The sequence below is a fragment of the Protopterus annectens genome, chromosome 5.part0, assembly GCF_019279795.1.
Source record: "Protopterus annectens isolate FY-2018-M chromosome 5.part0, PAN1.0, whole genome shotgun sequence".
NCBI classification, from domain to species: Eukaryota; Metazoa; Chordata; order Ceratodontiformes; family Protopteridae; genus Protopterus; species Protopterus annectens.
In genome coordinates, this window is record NC_056735.1 from 278,817,741 (window position 1) to 278,833,340 (window position 15,600).

A 15,600-nucleotide genomic window follows, 5' to 3' on the forward strand; every position below is an offset into this window, starting at 1 on the left:
CTTTTATCCTGAAGGAGTCAGTTATGTGGTCTGACATCACCAAGAAGCTCATAGTGCGGGGAAAGCAGTATTCTCCTATAATTGTGAGTACCAGGTCCAATATGATTGTGCCTCTATAGTATGTTTATGTACTATCTGGTCAATGTGCTTGTGTTAAAGTCCAGAAATCCCTGTACCTGCAAATTTAGATAATTTAGGATTCCCAGTCGATAGAGTGGTAGTTAAATCACCCATAAATATGGTATTTGATTGAATGGTGAGTGTCTCCAGTAGGTCTAAGTATGTGCTATGGGTTTCATAGGCCATGGAATGCAACCTATAGCTTGATAGAATATGGTATGGGACCTTCTCAATGGTAATTTGGACAAGGAGAAACTTCAGTGTGTTGTTTTTTATAATGAACCTCGAAGCATGCTTGTTATTTATGCAGACTGAGACACTTCCACTTTTAATCCCTGCCTATGCAGTTGCTGCTCTAAATGTGTGGAAGTCAATCTCCTGGCATTGATCATTAATGCCCTTAGATTGCTCTAGGTAGATTTTGCTATATTGGATGGTTTGTTAATTTGGCATTGCCTAAAAAAGGTCTATGGGAGACACTTGGTAAAGTCATCATTTAAACCAGGTTTTGTTCCAAGAAAATGTTCTTATTACTTAATCATAATAAATAAAGCACATGACATACAAATAAACTAATCCATACTAAGCAATAGCACCTCGTGAATGTACAGATAACCAAACTACTGGCTGGGTAGAAAACATGGTCCTGCAAAATGAATTACCATCACATATACACAGACACACATATACACACACACACACACACACACACACACACACACACACACACACACACACACACACACACACACACACAGACTACAATTAGATTAGCTACTAAAATGGTTTTGAAAAAGAGAGTGGCAGGCAGTTTCACAGCACAGTCAAGTTTCATTGTAAGAAAATATCACATCACCATTTCTTGGCCAGTTTATTTTACAGCTCTTCAAATTCAGCATAATTTAAAAATAAAATAAAATAAAAAAAAAACATACACATAGGTCCTAAGCCTGAGCAATGAATACACAAACAACCAAGTAGTATGCCCCTAGTCAAACCAATTATTTAAATGGTTTAAAATAAGCATTAGCAAGGATATTTTACAGTAAATTCAAGTTCATCAAACAGAACTGGGAGGAAAGTTTAAAACTAATGTAAATTTCAAATAAAATGTCAAGACCTTTGCTTTCACAAATATCTGTCAAATTAAATTCATACTCTTACCTGCACTGAGAGGTTGGTTGGCTGTAGAGTTTTGGATAACATTAGATGTAGCAACTGAAAGAAAAAAAGTAAATTAAAATAATAATCAGTGCAATATAACTGTCATCACTCTCATAATAACTCTCATAATTTAACAATTCCTCCCACTTTACCTTTCCCAAGATTTTCCCCCAAGAAATCAACTTTATTTAGTAAAGCACTAAAAAGTATTGACTACTTAATTCATCCATTTCAATTCGCGGTTAGCAACAAACACCTCACCAGTTTTTTTCTCTAATGAAATCTTAGGTTGTTTTTCTAAAAATATCTCAATTTGCATGACATATTTGGGTCACTGTCTAGACAGGTTTCTGAATTGGGTACTGCTAATCGGAGATGAATGAGCAGGTCTGGTATGGAAATAAGAGGCAACTTCATATCTTAGCAACATTCTGGAGACAATGATAAAAGTTACTAAGAGGTGAGAATTGTCTGAAATAAAAATGGTAACTTAGCAACTTTGGAGGATGGTTTAATTTTAGGATAAAATGAATTTTAGCAGTTTATGGTTAACAAGGCTAACAAGTGTTTCAGTGAAAATAAAAATACTGTAAATGTCTCTAGAAATAGCCTAAGAAGCCAGTGATTCATTGCACTGTCACTGCTAAGCACCATAAATTTGAATATTTTAGTCATTATGGGAACCCAAAGTGTATTCTGAAACAAATGAGTACAGATTGAAAAAAGGAAAATCAAGCAATTACTGTAGCTTCCATCAAGACATTTGTGAACACAGTGGTGCAATGGTAGTGTTGTCACCTCACAGCAAGAGGTTCGCTGGTTCGATTCTCAGCTGGGGTGCCTACTGTGTGGAGTCTGCATGTCCTTCCTGTGTTCATGTGGGTTTCCTCTGGGTGCTCCGGTTTCCTCCCATGTTAGAAAGACATGAATCCAGAGCATTTCTCCCCAGGCCTCCGCTGAAAATTGGCTTTGTTCCATGTCGGACTTTCCCAGTTAACAAATGTTAAATAAATAAAATAACAATTTAAAAAATAATTAGCACCCAAGAATGATACTGAGAGGTTTGTAGTCCATAAAAGATCATGATATTAATACTTATCCACTTTTTCACTTTCTGGGTAAAGTCGTCCTTTAAATCATGTTTGGTTTCAAGAAAATGTCCTTATTACATGATCATAATAAAAAACACACATGACATACAAATAAACTAATCCAAATTAAGCAAAAGCACCTGTTGAATGTGTAGATGCCAAAGTACTGGCTGGCATACTTCTCAGCTCTACAAATTTTCACAGAATGTCCAATCTTTTGCATCATATTTTTGATCATCTTCTTCTTCTTTTGGCTTTTCTCGGTTAGGGGTCACCACAGCAGATCACCTGTCTGCTTATGATTGGCAGTGGAGTTTTATGGTGTCAAGTTGCCAGCCAGGCGCCCAACCTTCCACGGAAGGCACCATCATATTTTTGATCTGTTTCTCATAAAATTGTGGTTTCCTGGCAAATCACTGGCATATCATTGAGGGCTGAAGGCAGAAAATAATGGCAGACAATTGAGTGTCAGACTTCAGACCCATCACAAAATGCATGTTAATGCAAATCCTGTTATTCTATCAACTTTCTAACTTTATAAGAGCAGTATTTAAAAAGTGTCCATATTTTTGGTCCTTTGTCCCCCCATTACTCATGGCTTTGTCCAGATTTCTTGATCTAAGAGATTGAGAGGTATGATGGCTGGTTAGAAAACACACACACACACACACACACACACACACACACACACACACACACACACACACAATGAAAAAAGAACTAGAGAAGGTACATTGCCTTCATTCCTCCAAGTAGGAAAGAATCTGGTTAGAGTCCTCAAACAGTGATAGTTCAACCACCTCTGTGTACTTTAAGAAACTCTTTTTCGGTACATAGTTAAGAACAGGCTGGAACTTTTACATCAGACAGCTATCTAGTGACTGAAACTAGACTTCCTATTTGATCTGGCAAGTGGATCCAATCACCCTTAGAACACTGTATTAACCCTACCAATGTCCATATTGGAGTCCTGAGATAAACTATCTGCTCTGTTTTGTTAACAGTAAATTTCATTAAAGTTTCTTTTCAAACAAGACAAAAAGACAACCACATTCAAAAGAGAATTTAATAAATGTTTGTAGTACCAGACTCAAATCTTCTAGACAAGACATTACAAACTGGGTTAGGCAAGGGTTAAGACCACAGGATGTAGATATCAAATCTGAAGTTAGGCCAATTAAATCAAAGAAACTTGGCAAAAATTCTTCTACAACCCAAGGGGGCATCATGCTGGCCACTGTCCTTTCCAGGAAGTTTACCCAGTGCCACACTCACCTTGAGGGTGGCAAGAATAGCTGAGAAGAATGCAATAATGAGCTCACATTCTTCAAAGAACAATGCCTTTTGAGTGGAGATTCACACTGGATTGCTCAGCTTCTCTGCCACTGAGAGAAAACATTTGGATAGCTGCAGCACAGAACTCCTTGTACAAAAAAGCAGCCTCCTTATGGATGCCTCCATCTTGTAAATGTTGTAATGCAGATTCAATGTAAACATATCCTCCATGGGATGTATGTGTGATGTTATGACTGCTTGAGCTTTCATTCAGTTCTATGAAGAGATCAGAATTCCAGACCTACACTGTGGATCACAGGCTACTATGTGACCAAATTTACATGGTGTGAAGAAGTAAGACCCATGGAAGAAGTCAAAGATGGATTACAGGCAGTGACAAGTTTCCTCAGGGATCTGTTGCAGAAGAAGGCTTCAGACGTAGCCCCAGTATAGCTCCTAAACTGCAACACTTCTTAGGTGGTTGGAGTTACCATGAGGAGCTGAGCCAGGTAGTAGTCAGACAGAGACATCGGCTCCACCACAACGTCAATGGTCACCACATGGAGCTGGAATGTCACGTCTCATGCATGTCCCTAACAAAACATAACAGCGGTAATATAGCAAGAGCAAGCCTGAATCCCTCTATAATACATGGTAACTCTCTTACAGAGCTTGAGGTCTCCTAATCAATTATGATAATGAGGTCATGCAAATGAGTCTGAGCTTAACGCTGGTGTGCAAGGAAATTCACGACCTCCGGGGAATCATCATAAACACCTGGTGCACAGTAAACAAGAAATATCCATGGTTTTCTACTATAGCTCTGACGCACTCAAAGAAGATGAATAAGTCACTTAACACCTGTTTCACTTTCCACAAGAGTTAAAAAATGTCACCTCCATTCCGATCAAATCAAAGCATGACTTCAATACTATATGTTGGAGGGCCCAAAACAGAAGAGCTGCTAAAGCTGGACTGAAAGTACTATCTAACCAGGATTCTATTGTGAGTGCTAGATGACAGGTGTGCAACAGGTTGGAAATGATTCCCAAATTCTCCTTGACAGTTCTGGCTTTACAGAGCAGCATCCACATGTGGACCAGTGAAGCATCTAGATATCTGCCCCACAGATGCCAATGGAAACCATGGAAATGCTCTGTAATACTATAAGATGCAGAAAAATGGGAGAAAAACATGGTGATCCTCTAAGAGTATAACAAAAGGCATAACTCAACACCAAAGGGTACCCCGATGTCCAACACAAAAAATGTCCTATTGCCAAAGTTTTTCTAAAGATTCAATATCTCCTGCTAGTGATAAAAATCTGTCTACAAAGATACACATGACCAAAAGAGGCAAAACCCAAAAATACCTTCCTTACCATAAGCAGTAATACTATCAAAAAAAAAAAAAGATTCCACTTTAATCAATCGAAATCCAGGAATTAGATCCATGATTTTGAAGTGGTAGTTGCATTCTTTACTATGATTACATCATAATTTGCTTGTACAGCTATATATATATATATATATATATATATATATATATATGCAAAATTAAAGCAGATACTATGTACAGAAGACTCAATAAAATACACCAAGAATATTATAAGCAGTAAATATGTAAAGCCATACACGTGGCGAATGAGTGCTCTGGTCTAAAAATGCCAAATTGCATGACAATCACATATTTTTCCAATACTCAGATGCTCCAGTTTGGGATTTACTGGCATTACACTAGCAAACATCAAAACTAATAATATCAAAGACCTTACATAATAATAATTAAATACGCAGTGAAAAGGGAGAGGGCAAATATTGATAAAAACTGAATTAATTGTAGTAGTAAACACACGTCAGTGAAACAGTCTACCTTCTTAGTAACCAGAAGAGAATTATGAATCAAGTGGAAAAAAAATTTGTTAAGACAAACAAAAACAGATAATTTTAGCAAGATAATACTAGCTACAGTGAAAATCATAAGGCCAAATGAAAAAGGCCATACTACAGCAAAATAGCTGAAGTGAATGAAAAATATGACCAAAAGAAGTTCCTTACCATAAGCAGTACCACTGATTTATGTTTTTTAAAAATGAAATGCCACTTTTGTGAGATGAAATCTGAGAACTATACCTATGATTTTTAAGTGTAATGTCCAGGTTCTACCATGATTTCATTATAGGGCCAGATTCAGTAAAGCCTTCACTCAGCGTATACTAAGTGTACACTGTTCTGAGTGAACAGACAACACAGGCATAACTCGCACCTTCTTCCTCTTAACTTTAATTTTCCTACTGATATTCTTGCATCTTTAAATACTGACAGGGACTCATAATTAAACTAGAAAGTGCAGACATGTACACTTAGTGTAATCTTTCGGTGACTAGAAAGAACAAAAAATGAATCCAACCCATAATTTTCTTGGGCAACTATATACGTGCAAAATTATAGCAGATCCTGTGTAATCCTGAATGTCCTTAACTGACCTGTAACACACCTTACCAGTATATGGAAGATTATTCAAGAGACTCATGTTGACTCTGGTATTTAAAAAACAAATAGAAGGTAGAACAAATAAATAACACGAGTCAGAAATCTGAATAAGCCAGAAAGTATAAGCAGAAAAACAAACAGTTCGTGCCACAAGCTCAAAGTTATCTTAATTTATTCACAACAGCATAATGCAAAACAACTGTGAGAAACAAATGCATACTTGATTCTGACTGAATCAGCTGATGCCTACCCTTACAGTAATTACCTCTGGTATGGCATGTTGTACATAAGCACAGCAGGACAACCCCACATTACAGTGCTACCATTCCTCATTACAAACTGAATCACAAGAATCATTTCACCCAGAGTTCATTACTGCTGTTCTTTCCTCAAATTTCAAGTCTGGCCGGTCCCTCAGTTCATACAGGCTCTCCCCAAAACTCATCCTATTAATTACAGCCTTATATATCATTTTTCTAGCAGTACTATTTCCCATCTTAAGAAAGACCGACAGCCTTACTGCATAGCTTGCTCTTTTGAACTTTTTCATTTTGGTGAAATGGGTACTGCTGGTCCTTGTGTGCTCTGAAGGGAAGAGCAAGTCTCTCAGTCTACTCCCAACATAATTGTCCACATTGAGCTCAATGCACACTCCCCCACTCCTCTACTACTAGTCAGATGCTGGCTCAATATGCATAGCCCCTGTTGGCTGAATCCCATTTCTGCCTTCTGACTGGTAATTTTCACTCGACCCCTTTAGTTTATTACTGGCAGCCTTATCATTAGATCTTTGTTCACTGGGTGGCCTCTACTTAAGTTTTCATATTCAGGCTCATTCTCTCTGCAATCCTTCTTTTGATTAGCTCCTAGAGTGCCCTTATTGGTTATTTTCCCAGTATACCACTTTCTAGTTATGAACTCCCTTTTTTTGGTATATTTTCTTAGTTTTTATATACATTATTCCATTAGTCTCTTGAATCTTGATGCACACTGGCTTTTTATAGCAATTAAGGACATATAAGCATTCACAGACTTGCAAATGTTTCCAGAAAAAAAGGGATTTAATGAAATTTGTTAATTACAGAGGAAACTACTAACTTTACAGAAACTCAATAAAATGCAGCATATTCTGTTATATAGCATGTACTCGTTTTTCCCTTTTAATCTAGAAGCAAAACAACATTTTTTAGTGGACATTAAACTAAGCTTGAGAGTACTGCAAATTATTTTTCTGCAAGAGTGACTCGAATGTGAATGCAAACATCACCTCTATAAACTAAGGAAATTGTCTATGGATGGCACAGTGGTGCAGTGTTTTGCATTGTCACCTCACAGCAAGAGGTTCTCTGATTCAATTTTCAGCTGGGGTGCCTTCTGTGTAGAGTCTGCATGTCCTCAGGTTTCCTCCGGGTGCTCCGGTTTCCTCCCATATTACAAAGACATATCTGGAGCATTTCTCCCTGAGCCTCTGCTGAAAAGTGTCTCATTCCAAGTGAGACTTTCCCCGGTAAACAAATGTTAAATGAATGAATAAATAAATAAATTTTATCTTCTTGGTAAAATTTAAAAACAGGTGCAATATTTAGGTGACTTAGTAGATCTCATGGACATTATTTTAAGCAATCATGTACTGTCTAAACTTTTAGACTTGGACGGTGCAATGGTGCAACAGTAGCATTGTCACTTCACAGCAACAGGTTCTCTGGTTTGATTCTCGGCTGAGGTGCCTTCTGTGTGGAGTATGCATGTCCTCCCTGCATTTGTGTGGGTTTTCTCCAGGTGCTCCGGTTTCCTCCCATGTTATAAAAACATGGGTCTGAAGCATTTCTCCCCGGGCCTCCGCTGAAAATTGGCTTTGTTCCAAGTCAGACTTTCCTGGTTAATAAATGTTAAATAATTAAATAATTAAAAAATAAATAAATAGCTAGCATGAGACTCTGATTAGATAGCTACCTGACAAATAATCTATGCTCTTACCTGCATTTGGAGGATGGGTGGTGGTGGACCCATCATCAGGTGCATTATCTGAAAAATAAAGTTGTTTCATATAAGATGATAAGAATTAAAAACAATTTCTTAGAAGTATTTTCATCTTTTAATAATGAAAGCTTGAAACTACTTCACCCATACTTATCCTCCGGGAAATGAATCACTTACTTCCTTTAGTATTTATTTACATGCCACATGCTCATTTACAAGTGGACCATGTTTTAGCTTTACAAGAATTTTAAATTATCTGAAGCAACCTTTTTTATTAAATGGGGATCTTCATCTGTACCTATGAATTCTGATGACCACAAAATTGTTATACAGTTTTAAGTGTTAATACCTAGCTATAAGAAAGTTGTATGCTCTGTAGTATACACTTCTAGAAAGCACCATGAATACAAATCTCACAGATTCACAAAGCTCTTCTCCAAGGTATCTGTTATTAATTGAGCATCCAAGCAAACAACATAGTGTTACATGGTGTCACACTGGAGAAAAATACTTGAATAAGTGAAAATATATTTGTTTTCATAAGTCTTTGGAAGAACAGAAGTATAATTATTATTGAAAAAATACTTTAGATAGAACTACTGACAATTATATCACTGCAAGGCAACTTTGTAGAAATCTTTGCCTCTCTAATTATTTTTGGATTCCCCAGCTTGACTATCAGCTGCTCAGTGCTCTCCAATTACTTCTACCATCTTCTGGTACCAACCGATGGGAGGGAAGTGAACTGAGAAATCCTTGGTAACCAGTGGCATTACTCTCATCCCCAGCTAAGGCCATCACTGGTTGTTCAGTAAGGACACACAGAGTGAAGCCAGATAGCTGGCAGCATCATCTATGTTGGCTGGAACTCCAGGGGTTATCCAAAACTCTCACCCCCCTCATGTGCTGAAGTTATCTTACTTTAGATTGTGTGAGTAATTTGCCATTTGTAATTTCAAGGGCAGAAGTTATTATAAAGAATACAGATGCTTAAGCTACTAAACAGAAGAACTGAGACAAAGACTGATAATTTGATGAGTAGCATGATCCGTTAAAAAGAAAGAATTTGGAATAAGAAATGACCAAACAAGGGGCAAGCTATTAAGGAAACAGACTTGACCTTATCAAAAGTTGTAGGCCTAGCTAGAGCAAAACAATTTACAATTACATGCTTAAAAGTATTCACTGAAAAAAAGCATAAATGCACAAGACAAATATGAATCAAACAAAAAATAATGATAAATTAAGTGACAATGCATTGTAACAATAATGAAGACAAGAAAGAAAGAAAGCCATGATGTACACAAATATGATGTAGCTGAAATTCAATTCATGTAGACAGAGTAAACGCAAGACAAGTTCATTCAGAGACTACATAGTTTTGAAGAGATGTGAACATTTAGAGTGTTTTCCATTTTGAATCTTAGTTATCTGGATTTTTATCCTCCGGGGCAGTGTTAACCATCAGGCAGTGTGAACCTTGGCTCTAGATGACTCTCACTGTTGAAGTGACACCCTGACCTCATGTGCGAAAATGGAAAGGTAGTTGTGGATGGATGTGAAAATGAACTATTTATTGCTACTACTCACATGAAAAGAGCTGATACACAGTGACATAACAGAATGCATCAGAAGCATTAAGTCAGTGGTGTAACTATCAAGAAATAGGATTCTTAACTGTTAAGGAAAATAACAGGTCAGAGTCAATGCAAAAGGCAAATGCTTTACAGGATGTATGAGTCACATCTAGAAACAGTAATAAGAGAAAGAGCAAGAAATATAATGTACTGGCCAGGATTGTTGACTCATTATTATATACATCCATGTCATGTGCATTATACCTACAACAATCCAGTGGAAAAATTATATCCAGCCCGTATCAAGCTGTCTATGTAGGAACAGGAGTACAGACCTGTTCCTATTTAAACTAGCCATGTACTTTACATAGGCAGAGTATTTGAAATTCACCTGAAATAATAAAACTATCAGGCACAATAAGTGCAGGTGTGATTAGTACATTAAAGTCTATAGTCCCAAGGTAAAATTCCTGATGTTGTCATATCTACCAATGGTCTGAATTACACGTTTCAGGAATTCAGTCATAATCCATGTGGGTGTAAATTACCCTCAGTCATAGTCCACGTGGGTGTAAATGACCTGAGACATACCTCCCTAGACTATATGAAGAGAGATATCAAAGAGCTCTCAGAATGTGTGTCCCAGGCTGGTATAAGCCTAGCATTGAGCAGCATTTAACCTTCTCTAAGGATGATGCCACAATACGAACAAAAGATGAATTACTTTAATAATTGGCTTAGTTTCTGTTGCCATTCTAAGGGGGTGCAATATCTGTCAGCATAGAAGGAGATGATCAACAGACCACACTGCTTTGTCAGGGATGGTCTACACCTCTCACCTCTAGGCTTTTGAATATTTGCTAAAACTTTGTCATCCCCATAGTGCTTTTTTAGGCAATGCCAAACTGAGAGTACTTCTGAAAATCAAAACTGAGAAAATCTAAAGGTATTACCATTCAATGCTAGGAGTCTAAACAAAAAACTCCACTCCCTAGAAGCTCTCCTCACCCTAGAGAATGCTGAAGTCTGTGCGGTCAGTGAGACATGGTTTAAAGCCACAGACAGTGCAAGGTTATAATGCCTTTTACACCTTTAGACCAGCTACTACATAGACAGGGACTAAAGGTGGAGGTGTCTCGATTTACATCAAAAATAAATGTACCTCAAGGCTGGTCAAACTGGAAAATGCACTTGAGCTACTCCATGTTCAAATTTCCATAGGCAAAATCCAATACCACTTCCTTATGAGCTATAGGTCCCCCTCTATGACCTAGGAAACCCATATCATGTATTTAAACTGATTAGAAACACTCACCATCTAACCCAATACCATATTCATGGGTGACTTTAATTACCCCACTATTAACTGGGAATCCTATATGACAAAAAATGTACAGGCACATATATTCCTGGATTTTGTTAACACAAACTCCCTGGACTAGGTTGTCAATACATCAACCAGGCATGCAACCATGCTGGATCTCGTCCTGACTAATATGGGACAGTGCTGTATACCCCCTAGTGTAATGTCTTCTCTGGTAAGGTCAGACAACAAAATGATCTCCCTTGAAGTAAAAATAAAACCTGGACCCCCCCCGCCAACTAACCCTGGAATATTCAGGAACTATTCTAAGGCTAACTTCCTGCTACTAAGTGATAACCTGGCAAAATGTGAAGCCCCCATAAACCCTGAGAACACTGCTGACTATGTAGAACTGTTCACAGAAACCCCTGTACAAGCATGTTAATAGTTGCATAGGGGCAGCTGTACCCACCGGGAAGAAATACAAAATTAACTCAAAAAACAAGCCACATTGGTAGAATCACAAAATCAATAGGCTGTGTAACAGAAGGAAGAAAATCAAGGCTAAAATTAGGAGCTGCAGCACCCAAGCAGGATAAAAGAACTCTCATCAAATTAAACAAACAACTCAAGAGGAAAATAAAGTCTACCAAAGCCACATTTGAGGTAAATTTGGCTTCCCAAGTCAATGACAACCACGAGGCATTCTTTAGCTATGTCCGCAACCTCAAAGGCAATACACAATTGTGTGCAGAGCTAATTGTAAATGGAGCCACCTATACTGAGCCAGAAGATATAGCAAACCTACTGGCCAACAAATTCAGCTCCAACTTTACCCCTCTCTCCCCATCAAGCTTCTCTCAGGAAATACCATCAAATATAACCTCCCCTGCTATCACTAGGGAACAGGTCCATAATGCTCTCTCTATGGCCAAGAACATTACATCAATGAGCCCAGACAATATCCCAGGATGACTTCTAAACAGCATGAAACATGACCTATCAAACCCTCTGGAATTTCTATTTAACTGTAGCAACCAAACAGGTTTCATGCCTCCTGAATGGAGAACAGCAGCAGTCATCCTCTGCACAAAGATGGGCCATCTATAGACCCTGGAAACTACAGATCCATAAGCCTTGCTAGTCTTATATGCAAAGCCATGGAAATAATTATCATGGAAATGATCAGTAATGATATACTAAACCTCCAGACACTGGACCCAACCCAGTTTGGCTTCATTAAGGACAGGTCATGTCTACTCAACCTGGTGGACTTCTTTGAGAAGGTCACCAAGGCAATGGATGAGGCAAAATGGTTCAAACTGCCTATCTTGACCTGGCCAAGGCATTGGACACAATTTCCCACACAGGCACTGTTGAAAAACCTCAGGAAGTTAGGTAAAAACCCACATGTCACCCAAAAGATAGCCAACTGGCTCACAAACAGGACCCAGGAAGTTAAAACTGGGGAATTCACCTCTACAAAGGGGCCAGTCACAAGTGAAGTACCTCATTGAGCAGTCATTGGACCGCTCCTTTTTGGCATTTACTTCTCTGAAGTCAAAGCCAATGTCAATGATCTCTGACTGACTAAATTTACAGACGATTGCAAATTAGAGCTGTCATTGAACCCCACACTGACACTAAGGTTCTCCAGGAAGGGCTGACACAGAGAAACAACTGGTGTCAGATCCATAGACTAAAACCAAATGCCAGGAAATGCATAATAGTATCCTTTGGGAAGTCATCCACCCCTGGCAACCATCATATTGACAGCACACCCTTTAAAGCTGACCCACTAGTCAGGGACTTGGAGGCACACATAGACAAGTAATTCAGCCTTTGACCATTACAGGTCTACAGTAGTGAGGAAATAATTCAATTGTTGCGCAACTTATAAACAAAGGTATGCATCTAGGTCCAAGGAAGTCATTGTTCCACTGTATTTCATCATTCATCAGATCTATCATTGAGTTCAATGCACCCTTTGGTATTGTACCTAACCAGGCATATCCAATAAATGGAGTTTCCACAGAGGTTCCTCACAAAAAGGATACAGGGTGTAAGTAAAATGTCCTATGCAGACTATCTCAAGGCCCTGTCCCTGTATTCTATCTCCTACAGTGGTATCTAGGTCCAAGGAAGTCACTGCTCCACTGTATTTGGCATTTATCAGACCTATCATTGAGTACAATGCCCCCTTTGATATGTACCTAATCAGGCATATCCAATGTATAGAACACTGATAGAGGTTCCTCACAAAAAGAATACAGGGCATAAGTAAAATGTCCTCTGCAGACTGCCTCAAGGCCCTATCCCTGTATTCTGTCTCCAACAGGCTTGTTGAGGGGAGATTTATGCCTGGTATATACAGTAGGACATTGTCAGATCCCACTCTGATGGACCTCCTGCATATTAGCAAAACAAACAGCACCAGAATTACCTGTTCTAAATTATTAATCCTTGCCTGTGATTTATAGGTTGGTACTAAACTATCAGCCCTATGGCCTATACAAGCCTAGCCATAACAATTCCCTGGCTATTTCTTCCCACACTATTTACTTCCCTGGACCCATGTCTAGCATGGCGACTGATGTGATTCCTGGGGTGAAATTCCTTTCTCCCATCCAATCGTCAAGGTTCCTTTTGAAGAGGCCAATCTATTCCAGAGTCTGGGGAGTCCCTGGGTAAGGAAACTATCCCTCCAGCATGTTTTGTTTATTGTGATGACAAGGTTTAGATCCCTGGAACGTGTGGCTCTGAGGGATTGGGATTTCTTTAAGTGTAGCATATCCAACAGCTCTGGGTTTGACATGGCCTTGTATGTTAAGCAGAGATCGCCTCTGAGTAGACGATATGCGACAGAGTATGGCTGGAGTTTTTTTAAGGCGGTCAGCGTAGGGCATCTGCTTTAGGCCTGTGATTCTTTTAGTGAGGTATTTCTGCGGCCTTTCCAGTTGTTGCAGATGTCTTGAGAGGTACATACCAAACGGGACTTTGTATTCTATAATGGGTCTAATGAGGGATGAGTACAGTGGGACAATGACCTCCTTTTTTCTGGATGAAAAGCCCTTAGTGATGAGGTGTGCCACATAGAAGGATTTCCTGAATGTTGTGGCGATGTGGTTATCAAAGGTGAGACCACTGTCCACCTGTGTCCCTAAGTCTCTTATCACACTTTCGGTGTTTAGTGTACTGCCACCTATATGGTAATTCACAGGTACATATTTTTTCCCAAAGGGGATAACTATACATTTCTTGGCATTGAGCTTGAGCCCATGGCTCTGGCACCAAGCATCTGTTTCTGTAAGGCCCTTTTGTAGAGTATCCACATCATTTGGGGATTCAATAATGGCTCCCAGTTTGCAGTCATCTGCGAACTTTGTTAGCCAGAGTCCCTTAGTGTTGGCCTGTACTTCAGAGAAGTAGATGCCAAACAAGAGCGGTCCCAGGACTGAACCCTGAGGTACTCCACTTGTCACTTGTCTGGAGATGGATTTGGAGTCGGCTACTTTTACAGTGTGGGTTCTATAAGTAAGCCAGTTAGCAACCCATTGGGTGACGGCAACCCATTGGGTGATGTAGGGATTAATGCCCAGCTTAGTAAGTTTATCTATGATTCCAGAGTGGGGGATGGTGTCAAAGGCCTTGGCAAGGTCTAGATAGGCTGTGTGGATCACCTTAAATAGGACCTGCTGGAGAGACAAGTATGTATCCCAGAGACTCCCATGTCTCTGGAACAGGCTTCCCATCCATGTGAAGAAGAGTTCCTTCTTAATTCAAGTGCAACTTGGACAATTGGATGGGAGCAGGAAATTCATTTCTGGCTTGGCACCTATGTATCTAATGGACACAGGCAACCTGTAAATGGTTTATCTCCAAGGCCCCTACTTGTAAATGTTTAATCTTCCACGCCCCTGCTTACCCTTATCAAGGGTATTAAAACTTGTCAGACATTTGGGATGCATGGCTAGGCTTAAAATGGCCCCTTGTGTTTGTTAGCCTGTAAACACCTATGAACCTATGTACATGAGTGGATGTTCAAGCTTTTGTTACAAGTGTCGAACTGTAATCAACTGAACAGAGATGCCTAAGCAGAGAAAAAAAATGACAAGAGTGAGCTGTAGCAAAAACGTTAACGGCTGTCATCTCACTTTTGGAAAATAAGAATACTCCTATGCAGGAAGTCTCTCTCTCTCTCTCACCAACTCAAGTGTTAATGGCCAGAAGGTTGAAGAGAAACCTATGTAGCTGATGCTTGAAAATTAATAGACAAGAAGATTGTTATGAAGGCTACCAATGAACAAGAACAGAGGGGACATTTAACATCTCTGGAAAATACAGAGGTTTCAAACTTCTGTCACAGTGCATAAAAGTGGGTCAATGATAAATGACTAGAGAGAGCAGCAGAGAATAACATGGGAGATGTGCAGTCTGGATTCAGACCATAATGCAGCACAACTGACATGATGTCTGCAGTGCGAGACATAGCATAGAAGAAGTTGGAAGTAATGTAAGATTCCATCTGGGAATTAATGTAAGATTCCATCTGGGAATTTCTAGATTTAGAGGAAGCATACAACAAGGCTCCAAGAAAG

The 15,600-nt window shown here is 39.1% G+C and overlaps 1 protein-coding gene across 1 annotated transcript in view; it reads right to left on the reverse strand.

Annotated features, from left to right (window-relative positions):
- LOC122802152 (putative protein TPRXL) overlaps positions 1–15,600 on the reverse strand; it is a 992,304-nt gene that overhangs the window by 585,891 nt on the left and 390,813 nt on the right. Inside the window, exons 6-7 of the mRNA XM_044071829.1 lie at positions 8,120–8,167; positions 1,285–1,338 (exon numbers count right to left, since the gene is read on the reverse strand). Of these exons, the coding sequence (XP_043927764.1) occupies positions 1,285–1,338; positions 8,120–8,167 (102 nt within the window). The remainder of the gene's footprint in view (positions 1–1,284; positions 1,339–8,119; positions 8,168–15,600) is intronic.